At 41.1% G+C, this 18,998-nt stretch overlaps 1 protein-coding gene across 1 annotated transcript; it reads left to right on the top strand.

Moving 5' to 3' along the window:
• Nucleotides 1–8,077: 8,077 nt before the first annotated feature.
• PIGM (phosphatidylinositol glycan anchor biosynthesis class M) lies at nucleotides 8,078–9,459 on the top strand. The gene has a single exon (XM_056488458.1). The coding sequence runs from the start codon at nucleotides 8,190–8,192 to the stop codon at nucleotides 9,435–9,437; it is 1,248 nt and encodes a 415-aa protein (XP_056344433.1). The 5' UTR covers nucleotides 8,078–8,189; the 3' UTR covers nucleotides 9,438–9,459.
• Nucleotides 9,460–18,998: the final 9,539 nt, after the last annotated feature.

The following is an 18,998-nucleotide window of genomic DNA, read 5'->3' as shown; positions in this document are numbered from 1 at the left end:
CTCTTTCTCTCAAAACATACCCTCTCCTAATCTTCTACTACATACAGTCAAAGCAGGATCTGACACAGGATTACCACCGGTTGAATCTCTACTTAAATATATGCAAAGTTTCTCTCAGTAGACTCAAATTCTGACAACAACCTGTCAAACTCAGCAATGTGGCAGTCAGCAAGGACAAATATTGAAATTCAACAGTAACCAGAATGAAGAAAGACAAGCAATACTGAAACAAGTGACGTCTGTTGCCAGTTGCACTGCAGATATAGAACACGATGTATGAATTGTCCCAAGTCTGCAAGTGTTGCTTGCCTGAGTCCTCTCTCTTGGGCTTTCCCTCCTATGATAGGAGTTCTGCCACTGAAACCATGAATGCTCACACTAATGGAGTCTGACTCCAGATTCAGGTGCAGCAGACCTGCAGAGCACATGGGGCCAGACAGCATTCCTGAGCCTAAGTGTGAAGCAGAGCATCTCCAACACACCAAATGGAAAAAAAAAAACCAGACAAACAGATTGATGGCACAGCTGTCACTTTGAATCAGCAGGGAATGAATAAGCTCTGAAGTCTGAGTTAAGACACATATGTACATAAGATTAGGGGACAGTATCATTCCATATTCTAAGGGGCTGAAATAAGAAGGGACTGAACTGTGACTGCCAAGGATAGCACCAAAGGCAGGATGAACTTTGCTACCAGGTAATTACACTCGGCAGAAGCACCAGCCCCTGGGATCATTAACACAGCAAGAGGCAGAGCTCAGACAAGCAATGCATAAGCAACTGATCCAGCCTAGTAACTGTCAGAGATCGAATGAAGAGAAGCTAAATATTTAGGAGATAAAAACCCTACATACTGGGAACAAAAAGGTGAGTTTCCACAGACAGCTAATGAAGGATATATCCTGTACAGCTGAGTCTCCAGGACATCTCTCTTAACTTATGATTCTGTAGTGCTAAGTACAATGGCACCTTAACCACCATGCAGAATACAACAGGATACTGCAAAAGGAATAAGGTAGAATTATTACTCAGGAACACTTTTAAAGATGATCTCTCTGACAAGCTATCAAAAAGAGGTAGACAATGGCATTAAAAAGACAGACCCCCATTTGCCCATAAACGCACTTAAAAAGTTCTAGAAAAACCAAGGATTCTTTCCCAAAAATTTAGAAGACCATGCCATCCCCTAGAAAATAGTGAAGAGGAAAATTTTAACAACAGTAAGAGTTATTTAACCAGCTGTAAACCATTCATAAGAGAAGACAGGAAAGACCTTTACTAGTTAAGGTCAAAAGCACCAAAGCCAACTAAAAGAATGTTTCATTCCCCTTACAGAGGAAGTATTTGAAGCCTAAGGTAACAGAAGAACCGTGTTTTTCAAAACCTTTGGAGGATGCAAAAACCCAGATAATCTTCATTCTCATTTTTCCACACACACTGTATTCCTGCTAGCAGTACCAGCCATTACTCAGAACACTCTTCTGTGAGAAGAGCTAACATGTTATTTGGGTTTTTGTTTTTATCTATTTTAAATTTTTAATCTATTTTAAATCAGACATCTAGATGGATAGATAGATAGACCTTAAACACACCTGGAAGCAAAAGGCAAAATCAGCTTTGGGTAGACCAGAGGACTACTCACATCTGTACAGACTAGAGATCCCCAACAGCTGCTCCTCTCTCCTACAGAATGTTCCCGTAGGAGTCTCCTGTAGGAGATTCCACCCAAGAGAGATAGTGCAGGCAGGGTTTTCCTCCTTCTAGACATTCCCAGTCAAGAACAGGATACTAAACAATAGCAAGCTATTCCCTTTTCTCACTCTCACAGGAGTCCCAGGGTCTCTATACACACGTACACGTGCTGTAGCTCCTCAAAAACAGCATCTCTGGAGCCCTTCCAGCACAGTCAGCCCTAGCAGCTGAGCCCTGCCTTTTCTAACAGCTGCTTCTAAATTGCTGCACAGCCACTGCTGGAAAAATAGTTAGGCTGAACCATATTACAGAGAAGTAAAATAAATAATAACCCAAAAGACATCTACTTTTATTTATGTTTATTGTCCAATACAGCACTTGCAGGTCTGAATCTCTCATAGCATACTGCTTCTGTCTTCTGTCTATGTGACCAGCTAAGGCATTCTGTCAGCACAAATAAAGCAGGTGGTAGGACAACAGTCTCCTGCCCAAGCATATGAAATTTCCCCAATGAAAGTGAAAATCATCCAAAGGGAAGCATGTCCTCCCACTGATCCCCACACCCACTTTCAGCTACATCCTTATGCCTGTTCAACTATCCTCCCTTTCTTTTCATTGTGACTGGATCAAAACGCCATCAAGAAGTGAGAAAGTTAAAAGACCTTTTCTTTATGATCTTCAATGTTTGCACCTGGTATTCAAAGTACATGCAATACTGCCATCACAATTACAGTCAGAAGGAACAGTAATATGTTTATTGCAAGAAGAAAAGGCAGCACTTCATAAGACATTTTTTTGATCGTAAAGTATAAAAGATATTAAGATATTAACTTCTCTTATCAACTGATCAGTTTTGACCATAAAGTCAAAAGCAGGAAACTGCATTGTTGATTTTATGGCATAAATTTATAAACTTTTAGTGTTATATACAATAAAATAACTGCTCCATCTGCACTAAAGACTTGGAACTCATTTCTATCTATTGCAAATAAAACATCTTGAAAGTCCATCTGATGCACAGAAGCATAAGAAACAGAGGTGATAAGGATAGCACCTGGTGTTCCTATCAGCCAACTCTGCAAGACTTGGTTCGAGACTTTATCTGTAATTACAGTTACTTGTTCTTATCTCAGTGAGTAACTGCAAACACAACACAGTCTGAGAACAGCAAAGTTACATTTCAAGTTTGTCTTTTTTCCCCTTCCAAAGAATGGGGGAAAAAATTAAGCAGTTATAAACTCAAAATGCACAAAATGTTTCTCTTATACATTCAAAGCTGGCAAGAAGTGATGCTTAACACAATTAAATTTAACCTTTCACAGATGCTTTCCAGAGGTGCCACCAGGTTCTGCACAATGGCCAGAAACCAGCACTCTAGTGCCAGGAACCCTCAGTCTCCGAAATTCATAATTTGTCATTTGGCTCCGGTTTTTCTTTTGCCTGGGTTCATCAGCTCTCTCTCAGAATTCTTTTATCAGCAGAAGTGAATAAGAAAAAAATTTAAAAGTAAAGGAAATTCAACACAATCCTTGGTTTTATGCTCCCACTTCTGGAGTCCTAATCCACTGGGCTGCTTGCAGCATTAGCAAGAGTTATAGAAGCAGTATACAAAGGTGGAAGTGCTTTGTTTTGGTCAAGTCAGGCACTGTCCACCTTAGACACAGGCAACTCCTGTTTACCACATCTCACCCCGGATTCACCATGGCCTTAAAGCAAAACAGACCATATTTCTGCAATTGCCCCCTAGGCCAGCACCATACTTTGGTGGACTTATTCTTGCTACCACATGTGTTTTCTTAGACAATCTTTTCATTCTAATGGTAAATTTAACAGGTTTTCCTACAGAATATTTTTTATCCAGGATTTATTTTCCCTGAAGGTCTAGAATTTTACCTAATACACTGACATACAATCAGCATAACCACTACAAGCAGAACTCTGCCAACATCACTTGAAAGCATACTGTGCGAAATCATAATGCAGTGAAAAAAACAGAATTCCTTTACAATTCAAATCACATTCTCCAGACAGCCAATTTACAGCACAATGTGTGAATAAGGGTATAGATTTATCAGGCAGTTTTAATAAAACATTAACAGAAAAAGCTTAAAGGAGAGTGGTGGCCTTTTATTTACAGCAGTGATTTTCTTCTGTGAAGAGTCTAATGTGTTCTTCAGCTAATTTTTGCAAACTCTCCCATATTACTCATTCCAGTATTAAAGCAGAAACAAGCACTTCCTTATATAATCTCATCTCTCTTTTGCTAATAATAGCTAAAATTCAACACACTACAAGTATTTGAAAGGCATCAATCCTATTTGCAAAACCAATTTATTTTGTCAAGCCCAAAATATCTAAGAAAAGTGTTAGTCACTTTTTCTACAGAATTTCATATGCTGCAAGAAACAGATTGTACTTATCATATTATCAAAAACTTACTGTCAATTTACAAATATATTAGGCAGAAGTAGTCTCATGTAAGGAAACATTCTGAGTTCAAAACCCAAGTGTTAAAAGGGAGCTCTAATACACTACACCACAGCAGTCTCCCCTTTCAGAAGTCTGAAGATCAAACATCAGCTATTGCCCAGTGTCTTCCTTACTTCCTTAAATACTCAACTTTCCTACCACCTTCTATACATATAGACTCATGTCACTGCATACATACAGTATGACAACTTACAGACAAGCATACAATACTTATGATCAAATTTTATCTCATAACAAAGTCTAAAAGTATAGCTAGACATTAACAAGTAGATTATGAGGAGACATGCATGAGAAGGAGACATGCCTCACTCTGATACCTCTGTAGAATGACCTAAAATACAGCACATGGATGCATTCTCCAACTGCCTTTCTGCTACACAGCCTTTCACGGCTGTTTCTTCCATAATTTTTCAGATATTCCAGCTTGTCTAGCCCTGTAGGCCACCTGAATCTTAGAAAGGTTCTCACCACCACAACTCAGTACCTGTTCTTTTTCCTTATACTGCTACCAGTCACCCTAATGTTACTTCAACAGAATCATCTTCTAATTGTTAGCCTTCACTAGCCTCTATGTTCTCTTCAGAGTTCTCACATTTAATCTGTTAGTCCCTCCAGTATTTAGCCCTACTGCATCACAGTTAAGACAGACAGGGCTGGTATCACCACCAGCCCTTTAACTGGCATTCTCACAAACTCTACATGCCTTCTTTTACAGACCTTTTTCTCATGCAACTCTGACTTTTTCTCTTATAGACCTCTCTCTGATAACTCTGACTTCTCTTCCTGTTGGCAGCTTCACACCGTACTGATTCCTTTTCTAACAGGCAGTTCCACACAGCTCTGACTCCTTCTTTTATTCTGCATGGCTGGCTAACCTCAAGCTGTCCCTCACACAGCATCTTCCTACCTTTTCTGTCCCTTACCTCCTCACAGCATAGGCAGCAGCATTCTTCTCTTATTCCAGCAGACTCTCAGTCCTAAGCTCCAACTACAAGTACCTGTAACTAGTAGCCAGCTACCCCACTCCTTTATATCCTCCAAACCAACTGGCTAGACAGATCTTTCCACTCCTCGGTAATCAGTACAGCTGCAAGTCATTGGGAAAGATTCTCTCCTGCACTATCCTTTCAGCCTAGCTCTCCTCACTACTATACCCACCAGATCTAAGTTTCAGCCGTATGTTCATCTTTGTTGATGGCAGTAGCCTCAGCTTAATCTTTCTCAAAACGTAACTTTCCACCTTAGTGTGGATAATAAACCCCTGAAAGCCAAGAACCAAATATGAGGATTGCCCCTGGCTGAGCAGGAAACAGCATGGCACTGTCTCCCTCACTCCAGCTGCCACCCTCCACTTGTACTTGGTTTTCAGATGGTTAAAACTCCCATTAGGCTTTAGAATGCTTGACATAACAAGGCACAAGTTCATTGTCCTTTTAATGCTACCACTGCTGTGTAAATCTTATATAGTAGCAGATCATATGAGACAGGTTATGGAATATATGTCCTGGTGCTGCTCAAGTAGTGTGTATTACAGAAGGTGAAGCGAGAAGTTGATATTTGAGTTGAGGCTTATAATCCTCCGTCACAGGTAGGCAATAGAAGCACATTTGGAAGCGACCTCAGTTTATAAGATGGTCCATCTTTGAGACCATGTAAATAAAATGCCTGGCATGCAGTGAAATAAAATCTTTATGCTCATGTGAATATACATGTATATATGTATTCCTATTTTTGTTATGACAACTGCACACTTTTCTTCATGCTGTTTGTACCTTCATGTGCACCAGAATCAATCAGCTCCAGTCCCAGTAGTTCTATTAGTTTTTATCTCCCAGCATTTTCTAAAAGTGACTCCTGGTAACATATAAATAAAAGCAGCTTTTTACAGGAACAACAGATTTATAACTTTAATAAGACTGCCCTCCTTCCTGCATTAAAGTCTACAGTACATGACAAATCAGATTAAGCAAGCTGGTATCAAATCTGAAGCCAAATGCATTTTTGAGCCAAATCTTAATTCTCTGAAGAGCTTCAAGCATATATCAAAGATGTTAAATTATTGATAAGGAAAATCAATTCTTTTTCCAGCTCAGGCAATGTCATAAAGTCACAGTATATGCAATAGGTAAGGCAGATTTCCTGTTTTATTTACTTTATGACCCTTTAGAATTAAATTACCTTTTTTTTTCCTCTTTAGAATCCTGATAAACAGACGCTATGGAAAGCTTAACAACTTCTGTTAACTTCAGATAAGAACAAAAGATTTGTCTGAAAACAGACTGTCAGAAACAGACAAGAAAACCATGAGACACCAGCATACTCCTAATTATTAAACTTTATTATTCCACCAATATCATTACACCTGTAAGCTTCAGCAAATAAACTACAATGTGTTCAGATCTGACCATGAACAGCTTCCTCAAAGAGTCTGAAATAATTAAACATGTTCCATCCAGGAAGGCAACAAAATGGCAAATAATCCTGGGAGAAGGTTGGCAGATAGCAAGAATAGTTCTTTGCAAACCTTTCCAAACTAAAAAATTAGTAGTATATACCTCCCAGTTATTTCAGTCCCAGTGATTTTATTCACTATCTCCTAGCTTTCCCAGAGAAAAGCCTGGGAACAACAATGCATATGGTGACGAAAGCATTTTTAAAGTATCCCAACCATTATAGTACAAGATACATAAAAGAGGGAAGAAAATAAAATGTTACCAATCTTTCCTGGTCTAAAGTAGAACAGCAGTAGTGAGTAAGCAATTATTTACCAAGGATCAACAACTACCCTCATTCCCTTTCCCAGAAAACATCCTAACAATCAGTTTTAGGACTTAATGATATCATACGGTGAGTGAATGGAGAATTCCCTTGAGATTTCCTATTGAAGATGTCCAATTTAGTAAAAAATGTGTAAGTACCTGACAGAAGAAAAACTGACTCTCCAGGTTAGCTAGACACTATGTTTCTCCCATTGAATATCTCAGACTATACCCCATTGTACTGTTATACACAGAATAACCTTAACAGATAAAAATTAATACCTGTGTGCACACAAACAAAAATATCTTTTGTCCCCTGAATATCCTACCAGTTAGGCCACCCTCCAGGATGCCTCTGCCAAATGCAAAAGATCTCTTCTCAGTTCTTTGATGGGTGTCCCCAGAACTGAGAAAAAGCAGAATATTTTCTGTAAGTTATGTGAGCCAGCAATGCTACTGCTCCCAAAATGTTCCCAAAGGAAACCATTCAGCAAAAACAATGTGGTTGCAATTAACTACTAAACAAGCAAATGCATATTTTTGATGAATAAAGTATCTCTAAGAAAATCCCTTCTAATATGGAACTCCCAATAGGGATAAGTAATAAATGCCTGGTTTTCAATCAGCCACAATTCAAATGGGAGGTGACAAACATCCAGCCAGAAAAACTACCTGAAAAACATATAAAATAGCCCCTCAAAAGAGAGTGGAATGAATTCCTTTGTTGTAAGTAACTCTCTCTAAGCTCCGATTTTCACAGTACTGTTTCTGATCTAACTAAAAGAGAAATCTGCTGTGGCAGGAAGCACACCTAAGCGCTCTAGAGAGAGCTCACACGTCTGGGCAAAACACAACCGCTAGCAGAAAGTAAATAACAGACGATGTTTTTCCTTTTCCCTCTTCCTTAACTACTACTGCATGTGCCCGTGGAGCCCGGCAGCTCCCGCAGGGTGAGGGGGCGAAGGGCGGCGGCGGTGCGGGCGGCAGCGTGGGTGGCCGTGCCCCGCAGCGCTCCCCGGGCCCCGCCGCCCATCGCCCCTCACGGCCCCGCGCTCACAGCGCCCCGGCCCGGCCCCTCTCCCCTCGGCGCCGCCCCGCCCGGGCGCGCAGCGCGCAGTGCGCAGGCGCGGGGCCGCCTCTCCCCGCGCACGCCGGCGGAAGCCGCACCGAGCGCGGCCCCTCTGCGCCGGGAGCGCCCGCGCCCCGCGTGTCCCCGCTCCCGCATTCCCCCCACGCCGCGCGGAAGGGATGGCGGGCACGGGCGCGGCCCTGCTCGCGGGGCTGCTGGCGAGGCTGGCGCTGGTGCTGTACGGGCTGCACCAGGACCGCGCCATGCGGGTGCGCTACACCGACGTCGACTACCGGGTGTTCACGGACGCGGCGCGCCTGGTGACCGAGGGGCGCTCGCCCTACGGGCGGGCCACGTACCGCTACACTCCGCTCCTGGCCTGGCTCCTAACGCCCAACGTGTTCCTCGCCGAGGCCTTCGGGAAGCTGCTCTTCGTGGCCGGGGACCTGGCGGCCGCCGCCGTCGCCTACCGGGCCCTGCGGCGCCGGGGGGCCGCCGCCGGCCGCGCCTGCGGGTGCTGCGCCGCCGCCTGGCTCCTCAACCCCCTGCCCATGGCCGTGTCCAGCCGGGGCAACGCGGAGGCGCTGGTGGCGCTGCTGGTGCTCGCCACGCTGTACTGGGTGGAGGCGGGCAGCGTGGGCAAGGCCGCCGTGTGCTACGGGCTGGCCGTGCACATGAAGATCTATCCCCTGACCTACGCGCTGCCCATCGCGCTCCGCCTGCGCGCCGGGCCGCGCCGCGCGGGTGGGCGACACAGGGGTGACAAAACGGCGAAGGTCACGTTTGTGGCGCGCCTCTGGCGCCTCTTTGTAGAGATGCTGAACCGCGAAGTGCTGCTCTTCGGAACAGTTGCCGGATCGGTGCTGGCTGCCTTGACTGTGGCATTTTATCACCTCTATGGCTGGGAGTTTTTGGAGCATGCCTACCTCTATCACCTGACTAGGAGGGACATCCGTCATAACTTCTCTCCCTATTTCTACATGTTGTACTTGACAGCAGAGAGCAAATGGAGTTTTGCCCTTGGGCTCGCAGCTTTCCTGCCCCAGCTGATTTTGCTGCTGGTTGTGTCCATAGCGTTCTACAGAGACCTCGCCTTCAGTTGTTTCTTACACACCGCTATTTTTGTGACTTTTAACAAAGTATGCACATCCCAGTACTTTGTCTGGTATCTCTGCCTTTTGCCCCTCGTTATGCCTAGTATTAAGATGTCCTGGCATCGGGGTGTGCTGCTTCTCTTTCTGTGGTTCGTCGGACAAGGCCTGTGGCTTGCTCCTGCATACTTTCTGGAGTTCAAAGGATATAACACTTTCTTATTTATATGGTTGGCAGGCTTGCTTTTCCTTTTAATTAATAGCCTCATAATTGTTCAGATTATTTCACATTATCAAAAAGAAGCACAAGTTGCAAAAAAACTGAAACAACGGTAATAAACTGACCAAAATCCAGAAACAGCCCTACTGTCCTTGATAAGGCATTACATATCACCAGCATTCTATTTAACAAAAGTGCACGTAAGTTGTGCTGAAGCACATTGTGTAAAATGTTGCTGTTTCAGGGCCGTGAGAGCACTGATTGGCCTCAGTTACCCTGAGCAGCCCCAGTGCTGCCCTGAGCAGTGTTAGCAGGTGTGCCTGTCTCCTGTGTGCATCTTGAAACTGCATTGCAGCCCTCCCTCCAGCACTGCTTCCAGCTCCATCCTCCTGCTCCTGACTAAAACCCCTGGAAGCCCTAGTTCATCGCTTAATGGTGTTTGAGTCTCTGGTGAATGGGCCCTCAGTACCCATCTGCACTGTCTTCACCTGCTGTCTCCAGAGACAGTGGAACTGTGCCCTGCTCCTTGACCCCTGTGCTGGGGGCCCTCAGTTCCTGCTCATACTCCTTCATGGAGTAGCCCTGGCACTTTTTTTTCTCATTCTCAGTGTTAGTCTGCTTGTTGATGACCTCTGCCTTTGTCTAGAATAACACAGAAGATATTATAAAGTGACAGATTCTTATAGTCCAGTAGGTCAGTGGGATGTTTGGCAAGGCAATTGCTCAACGTTTACAGTGGGGTTTATTTTTTCTTTTGTTTCCATGCTATGCACTGTTTGTGGCCTGTACGTGGTCTTTATGTCATTGACTCTGAGATTTATTTATTTTAGAACTCAGATATGCCACTCTTTCACTTATTTTTGCATATTCAATTCTGTTTGAATTTTTGAATAGATTTACTCCCCTTGCTATGGAGGAAGATTTCCCCATATACCTGTCTTGGCACACAGAGATGCATAAAGCTTAAATATTTGTTTCGTCCTGTCAGGTTCTAGAAAAGAGGCCGCTGCCTTAAATTTCAGTTAATATGTGGTTATTGTGGGTGTTAACAGTAGCAGATGCAGAGTCAAAGTACAGTGAAAATGGCACCTATGTTCCAAAAGCACTAGATTTTATACCAAAACAGTAATTGGAAATCTTGTTTCTCAGTGGTTCTGTTCTCTGCTACAAAAAAGAAATGAAAAAATGAAAGGAGTTGAAGAAAAGGAAAGTTTTGAAATAGGAAGCTCTACAACTTGACTAAACACATTTATTCCCATAGGAGACACAGGAAGATTTGGAATTGAGTGTCAGATGATAGTGAGAGGAGAGCGGAGCGGAGCCATTCTGGAATCAATACTCTCAAGAACATCCCCTGAGAGGTCTGTCTGATGTACATCGCTTTTGACAGAGGTGGAAACAGACAATGAATTTTAATAAAATCTAGTTTAAATAGTCATATGCCAAATAGAAGAATTTTTGTGTTTGCCTCACCTTTTAGTTACATCCAGTGCAAAAGTGTGCAACATAATGTGTAACACAGAGCAGGGCTTCAAGGCAAAAGAGCTTTAACCACTTGGAATTCCCGTTGATGTCACTGGGAGAGGGTATGGCCAAATGGATTTGCCATGCTGCCTCTGAACCCTGGTATCTCCTGAGGCAGCTCTCTTTGTCAGGACTGAGTGACTTCCAGCTACCTCACATACAGGATTTCCTTTCCTGATTGTAGTGCTACCTTGTGAGATAGAAGTACAGTATTTTGATCTGTGAACTTTTCCATTGCTTCTCAGCCTCATTGAGGTGATTACATGAAAGGAGAGGAAACCCCTGAGCCCCCGCAGCCCAGAGCCAAAGGGCATGTTATCAGGAGGTGTGATCATGTCCTTAATTACTCTGGCCCAATTTAGACATTCTGATGTGTTAGCAGGATGGTTTCCCTGTGATTTCCATGGTCAGAGAATTGGGGAGTGTTTCTGCTCCCCCACTGGAAAGCTTTTCTCTGCCATCTGCCTTTTCACTTGCCTTCAAGCTGTGAAAATCCTGACAGCCACTTTGTAAATCCAGAAATTGGATAAGGCAATGGATATTCTTTTGACTGTCTTGGTGTTTTGGGGCAGACATGGCACTGATTTCATTCTTTGTCTGGGATAAAAAAAGTTTTCTAGCAGCGGGTTATCTACATCTTCCACTACAGGTGTATCCGTCAAAAAAACTGGTGGCATAAGCCACTTGCACACAGTTTTATATTAATCAGCAAGACATTTTATGTGTGCTCTGAGTGTGTGAAGCAAAATCATCCCATGTGGCCTTACTCTCCAAGGCAGAGTTGGATATAGCCAGCTTCAGCAGAAGACTGAAGAGGCTCAGGCTCTTCTGTGCAATACTTCTGCTCACCCCATCCTGATGTCCAGGCAGTGGCTCAGTTTCCTTTGCAGCTGATCTTCCATTCTCTGTTCCACATTTTTCTGTTTCAAGAAGTGTGTTTTCTTCCCCCAGAGCAATGTTCTGTATCGCTTTAACAGACCTGCTTATGCTGTTTGTAGACATTTCCACACCTCTGATTATCCCTTCCTCTTGGCAAAGAAAGCAAATGCAAGCCAAAAGGTATTTCTAACCTCAAAAACCTTCCTCAAAAAAACAGCATTTTAAGTTACTCTATTCATGACAGGATTGTATTTTTTTCGGTAAGAAGTAATTTTCTTATGAAAAATACATTCTTGACTTGTTAATAGCTAAATCATTTTGAGAAGGCAAATTTTTCAGCAAATCTGCATCATTTTTTAGAGTACAAATTCTAAAGCAGCAGCAGGAACTGAAGGATACCTTCCCTTCGCAGGTCAGTACCAGTCCTGCAGTAATGATATGAGAAAGTCATGCGTAAGCAAGTTATAAAAAGGCTTTTTAAACAAGATTTACAGTTGTCATTTTGATAATTTAGGACGGATCCCTCTTTTTACAGTTGTTTTTTAAATTGCCCAAATGTGTTTGTGATTCAGAAGTAATTGAAGTGACTCATAAAAAGCTGGATAAGAGAAATAAACTGAAGGGGACAAACAAAAAGATATTTGAAAGTTTAGATCTTGCAAATTGCTTTTTAGAAAACAATTCTGTAGTTAAATGGAATTGGGTAACTTTATTAATTTAAAAAAGGGTTAAATAATTTAATGGAATACCAAATTAGTTATGGTTGTTGAACAAGTTATGGTAAATAGTTATAATGCCCTTAAAATTTACCAAATTAATTTCCTATGGAACATTTATTGCTTTTGATGCTGTTCAGATTCTTTTGCTTGATAATTTTGTGTCCATTTATCTTCTGGTAATTAGGAACTAAAGTGTCTTAATGTTAGTGTTCCTTCCTTACCATGGGTTGCAAACCTATAATGCCAACTGCTTTGCTTTTGAAAGGTTGAAATGCCCATTGAATGGTGTCTCATCTGCAGAAAATTTTCACATTGCACTGAAACCAGCCCTTAAGCATGAAGTACAAGAGTGGAAAGGGAAAAGAAGATCAAGAAAAGTAACATTTTTGCCTTGATTTTTACACTGTAACCTAGTGTTCAAAGACTCCTGGCTGGATTCTCGTGTGATTTCAGGCAAAACTTAGCATTTAACCATTATTTGCTTTAAAACTAGAAATGCAATTATTTAAAAAGCAGGGTAAGCAAAATATAATAATAAATATTTCCTTCAGTTTTAGTGTGAGGATGGTGAATTACCATCTATGACACAATGTACTTTGTCCTTACTAAGTAACTTTTTTGTGTGTGTGTTACTTGCATTGTATTGACTCCTGTAATAGCAAAGAAAGCAATTAGTTGTGCTAAACTGAGCTCATCAGTTTTCTTTTTCAAAGAAGCCATGAAGCTTTTATGTTTAACAGCAAGGGGAAACACCAACATTTTCCTAATGTTGTATAAAGAAAGTAAATGTTAAAAGAGAGTAAATTATGAGCAAATGGTTTGCTTTTTTTATCTGAGAAGAATGAGTCATGTGCTTCAAAAAGGCTCCAGAAGTACCCAGTGAACACAGGGAACCTCAAAATATATGAGGTATTCCTAATATATTTGCCAAAGGCCACTGTAGAATGCATGTCCTAGTGATAGCAGCTTTATGGAATAGGATTACCATGAATTTAGGACAAAGCCTTTATTCAGTCTGAAACCCAACCACTCAAGCAGTTTTCTTGCTTAAGAGCATATTTATGTGCACTGTACTCACAAGCCCAAACATTTACCTTCACATACAGAAGCAAAAGAAAATTCCCCATCAATACACCTTTGAATAATGTTTTTCAGAGCTACCCACTAAAACAGGTTCCTTAGATAGTTCTTATATTTAGCACTCAGGATCTCTAGCAACTCTAAAAATTAATTACATAAATTTTGATGCATATGAAAAATAAAATCATATGCTGCATGAATTTTGAGGTATAATAGACACAATAAAGAACCAACTAATTATGTATGTGAAGGTGCAGATTCCCCAGTGTGGAATTCCTGATGTTCTTTCTTATAAAAATCTGCACTAGTCACATTTGTGTAGGAGACTTGTTTCAGTCTTTATGCATGATTAATGAGGTCAGAGACCTGCATTTTGTATTCGTGAAAGTATTAGAAAGATAAAAAAATCTCTTTTGAGGCAGTACCATTGTTTTGAGGTTTGTAATGAATTGATGCAATGAATTCATGCAATTGTTGCATGCATTTTTAATAGCTAGAATGTCTCTTTTTCTTTAGTATGTTAAAGAAGACCAAAATTTGTCATTTATTTAATGGTGTAAGTTGATAGTACTTTGAGCAGGATTCCTCATGACCCGTTTCTGGTACATGCTGAGAGTGGTAGGGGCCTCTGCAAGAGGAGGTCGCTTACTGGGCTGCAGTCTTAGTTCATGTGTAGGTAGAGCTTTAGCTGCAGTCTCTTATTCTTAGAGCTCAACTTTCAGATGTTAATGATCTCTTCAGATAAAACATTTCATAGCTTGCACGTAAGGAAATTACACAAAAGAGATCCTCCCTATTTTTCATGGAAATTGGTGGGGAAGCCAGCTAGAACATCTGTGGGAGAAATGTCAAAAAGAAATGTCTGTATCTGATTAGCTACAAAGACAACTTCAGCCTTGGAAATCAGCTGAAATGCAGGCAAATTGAGCAGTAAGCCCATACTGTGAAATTCCCATTATTTATATGAAGGGTATTTGATCAAAAGTGCTTTCCCATTTTACAGGAGGAAAATGGGATCTTGATAGCAGTTGTCAGGGTGGATGAATATGACTTTCCTTCACATTATCGTGAGAGGGTCTATAGAATGTTATATGCTACAGGAGCACTTGTGGAGTTGTACAGGTGTGACTTGCATAAGCTAATATTAGGCAATATTGTTGGTGTAGCAAGAGGTTATTAGTAAGCAGTTACTCTGAAACTGCTTTTTGAAGGTTAACTCAAGTAAAAATCTGATTCCTGTTTCACAAGTCAGCAGCTATGTTAATTGAGATGGTACTGTTTTGACAGTAATTTTCCAAGGAGACTGCACTCTGTGGCCCATATGCTTCCACTCTGTGCAAAAGAACATTAACTCAAATCCCCTGGTGATCTGACAGTCAACATTTTTTTAATCTATCCCATGTCCCTCCTACTGATCCAATAGATTGAATTAGCCAGGAAGCAGGCTTAGAAAATGAAGTGGAAGAAAAGTATTATTATCCTCCCCTTATTTTCCATCCCTCATAGTGTGAATGTGTTGAAAAATTAGGATTACCTTTTGGAAGAGCAGAGTCCCATTTGAGCTAGGTGTTAGAGTGCTTTGTTAATAGGAAGTATTTTACCCAAATGCACCTGAGAGAAAATTGACTGGTTGGGCTCCATGGACTTTTGTCAAATGACAATAAACTACTGATAATTTGTGTCAGCTTCACAATTAGCACTATTTTGTCATATCTTTCTGATATATATACATATATATGTATATATGTGTGTGTCTGCATGTGTATGTCTAAAATAGAGTAACTAAAATTAACAGTGCTTGTAAATTCTAATTTCAAGCTTTCCTTACTCAAAGACTTTGAAGGACACAGACAGCCATATACTCACTAAAAGAGAACAAATGCTATATCAGAGAGAATTAATAATTATTTAATAAGTAATTATGTTGTTCCCATACCTGACACCTTCGTGAAGAAAGTAGCACTTTTTATACGCAGTGTGGAAATTCACATGAATAACAAGTCCTTCACCTTAAAACTGTCAGATGTATTTGAAAATAGATTTTAATTACCATTAGCACTTCCAAGTTTAGTGCTGGCATCAGCCAGCTTGTTAATTCCAGCAGTACAGGAACTGAAGTCATGACCAATTTTCCTTCATGGTCTAATAAACTGGCTGATTAAGTATAAGAAACTTTGTTGTTCAAAGTGAACCTAATTTTGTTTATTCACTGGAAAGAAATACTGCATGGCCAGGACCAAAATTTACATATGCAGGATAGAACAGAGTGATCAAGAAACCAGGGCAAAAAGTGAGGCCCCAGAGACCTTGACTGTTGTCTTGCCTCTGCCACTAATTTATCATTAAGAAGTGATGGCATCTTGCTGAGCTGTTTGCCTTTGCCAGTTGTGATGGCTTGATACATTTAATTGACATCTTATTTGAGCCACCATGTCTCCTAATCTATTTCGGTAACACACTGCCATAAGTGATTGCAGTTTTGTTTGAAACAATTATGAGTCTGACTGGCAGTATACTCTAAACACTTAACTAAAGACTTTTGATTACATAATATTCTTTTTTCTTTTTGTATTTTTGCATACATTTAAACAATTTTTTGTGGGATATGTTAGGCTCTCATGTGCATTCCAGCATTGCATTTTTAGGAGAGGGTGAATTGCTGTTGAAGCTAAATGAAAATCTGGAAGCATATAATAGAATTTGTGGTAAAAAGCTAGACAATTTAGGGAAATAATTTAGAAAAATTATAGTGAGCTGATACCATAATTAAATAAGATTTTATTATTACTGGTCTGCTTAGATTTCATTGGAAATTTATATTGAAAATGTATTGGGAGAATGAAACAGCAGACAACTCTGCAGCTGGTATAAATAGCTACCTCAGATGTGACAGATAATGGCTCAGGAACCGTTTCTGTATATTCATAAAAAATATGCTGTTAACCAAGAAAAAAAGTTACTAAGTTGTGCAGCACTATGAAGGCAAATTACAATTCTGCATTCATATACAGGTGAAATTATTTCTTTACCTGGATCTTTCTCCAAAGCTTTTGTTAAAAGATGCACAGACTACCAAATTGAAATCTGGACCAGATGTGCTGTGCCAGAAGTAGTTACAGGGAGCTCTATGTTTGCATCAGCCTTGTAGACTTCCTGAGCAAGTGCTTGCTGAGTGCTGGAGGCCAGATCAGTGGTGAGAATGCACAAATGCAAATTTCCCCATAGCATGCCAAGAAGTGATTTCTCTGCAGTTCTGAGGGTACCCAGATGTTGCCTTAATCTGTACTGTATCATTGTATATATCTCCTCATAGATCTATGTATATCTTAAAGAGATATTATACCCTATATAACCATATATGTCCTCATCTGTAATACTCCAGCAGCAAATTCAGGGATTTCATATCCACCCTGACTGGATAAACATCTGCTAAGGATATAGGAAAAGGCCCTTTATGGTTTATAAGAGCATAAACCTGAGAGGTCTGTGAGTGGAGGGGTAGGTTTGTGTGGATTGAACTCCTTCTAGAAGGAAGGGGTGAAGTTCTTAGCTCTCTCCAAAGACAAATTGGCCTTTGCAGATTAATTACTAATGAAAATGGGTAATTAATCTTCTCCTAATGTTGGAGACAGATGACAATGAGGGTGCTAAGTTTCATGGCTAGGAACGACTGATGCAAATACATAGAAAAATATGTCGGGGTATTAAATACTTAAACCATGTTCTTTGGTCTTGGGAACTCAACGAGCTGCAAATCATGGTGAGCTAGGGAAATATTTCTAGGCAAATCTCACCTCTGTCTGGTTTTCCTCTTTATCTCTTGCTGGCCACATTTGGAGAAGGATACTGGTCTGATCCATGATGGTTTTTCACACAAGTGTCTCCAGCAGAGTACTCCCATCACCAAATGTGCTCCTTCCTTGGCATTCCTTGGCTCTGGACCAAGCTGTGTGTCAGATAAATCCTCGGTTCTGGGCTGGGTATCTGCATGCTCTTTTCTTCCAGAGCAGATGCTACCAGAGTGTGCCAGTAAACCACAACTGCATCTTGTTTCACTGGTATTTCACAGATGACAGCTAGCAGATAGTAACAGATTGATAGGTGAGAAGGGGGGGAAAGAAATCAAAGCTGACAGAATAGATCTGTGTGATCAAAAAGAAGTGCTTTTAGCTAGCCAGGCCATTAAAAAACAGATAGATTGAGGCAGCAAATTAAGCCAGGTTAATTCAAGCATACCAAACCCCTGGAGCTTGGCTGCCTTCTCTCCCAAAAGGAAACCACAGCTTTTATGGGATTTCACATGCTTTCAATGTGAAGAAAAGAAAGCTGTGAAGTGTGAGGGAGAAACAGATAAATTGGCACAACTCTAGTTACCTGTACTAATGATGACTTAATTGCAAAATAAAATTAAGATCCAGCCCTTAGCTAAAATTGTCTTCTGTTTTAACAACAGTTTACCTTTAGCTCTGGAATGGTGTGTAGTGCTGTCTAGGATGATTAGCTTAGCCTGTAGTTTTGGCTGAACAAAAAAGTGATTTTTTGTCAGAAAGTAAACCCTTTCTACAGACTACTGCAGTTGACAAGGCATACAGTTAAAGAGTTTGGCAGATTTGCCATCTAAAACATGATTTAAGTAGAGAGGAAAAGGCAGCATTCCAGGCATAGCCAATGATGCCTGGCCTGGATTGACCCATGCTGAGAAATTGTTTTATCTCAGGAATTCAAGCCAGGCTGAAAATAGCTGTTGTGCTGGAGAGACTGGAGGTCTGGTCACACCTGGGCTTGTGGCAGCTGTCTTTGGTAGGTCCAGGCTCCTCAGAGACATTTCCTCCAGGTATTGTGCATGTGCCCTATCCTTCCCTCTGTCTAACCTCAGTGTGGCATCTGCTGGCTCACAGGGAAAGCAGCAGTCACATTTTAGCCTCCTGCTCCCCATCACTTCCTTGTGAGAGTAGTCAAGCATGCCATTGAAATGGGACTTTGGACAGAAGGAATTTGCTTGTGTTCCCAGTGTTTTGAATGTAAGGGTTAAAAGAAACTTAACTTTATGTGCTATAGCTCAGAACTGCTCATATATTACCTGCATGACCACAGCCACTAAGGCAACTCTTTACTGTGGCACAACTCCCATCTAAGTCCTGTGTCTTACATCCAACAACTCTGTGTACATGTGATCCTGAGGTCTTTGAACCTGGCAACTAATGCTAACCTGGTGCAAAAGATTGCCCTCTATTTCTGTGTCATTTGTTGGTTTTGATTTTACAGTGGTCCCTGAGAATTCAGAGAAAGCTATTGAACATTTCCTTTCAATCTGGAGTAGATTAGTGCTGGGAAAGTTTTGTCTTGTCTAAACCAGATTTGTTTGTTTAATTTTTCTCACACTAGCACATTTTCTGTCTTTTGCCTGCAGGCAGGCTACCTCTTGACAGAACATGGGTGCCACACTTGACTCATCACAACAGGAGCAGAGATTGT

The sequence above is a fragment of the Oenanthe melanoleuca genome, chromosome 3 (genome assembly GCF_029582105.1).
Source record: "Oenanthe melanoleuca isolate GR-GAL-2019-014 chromosome 3, OMel1.0, whole genome shotgun sequence".
Taxonomy (NCBI): Eukaryota; Metazoa; Chordata; class Aves; order Passeriformes; family Muscicapidae; genus Oenanthe; species Oenanthe melanoleuca.
This window is presented reverse-complemented; position numbering and strand designations above follow the sequence as displayed.

What these genes read in the sequence shown, in the direction of transcription:
- PIGM (XM_056488458.1), top strand. Translation starts at nt 8,190, where the DNA reads ATGGCGGGCACGGGCGCGGCCCTGCTCGCGGGGCTGCTGGCGAGGCTG.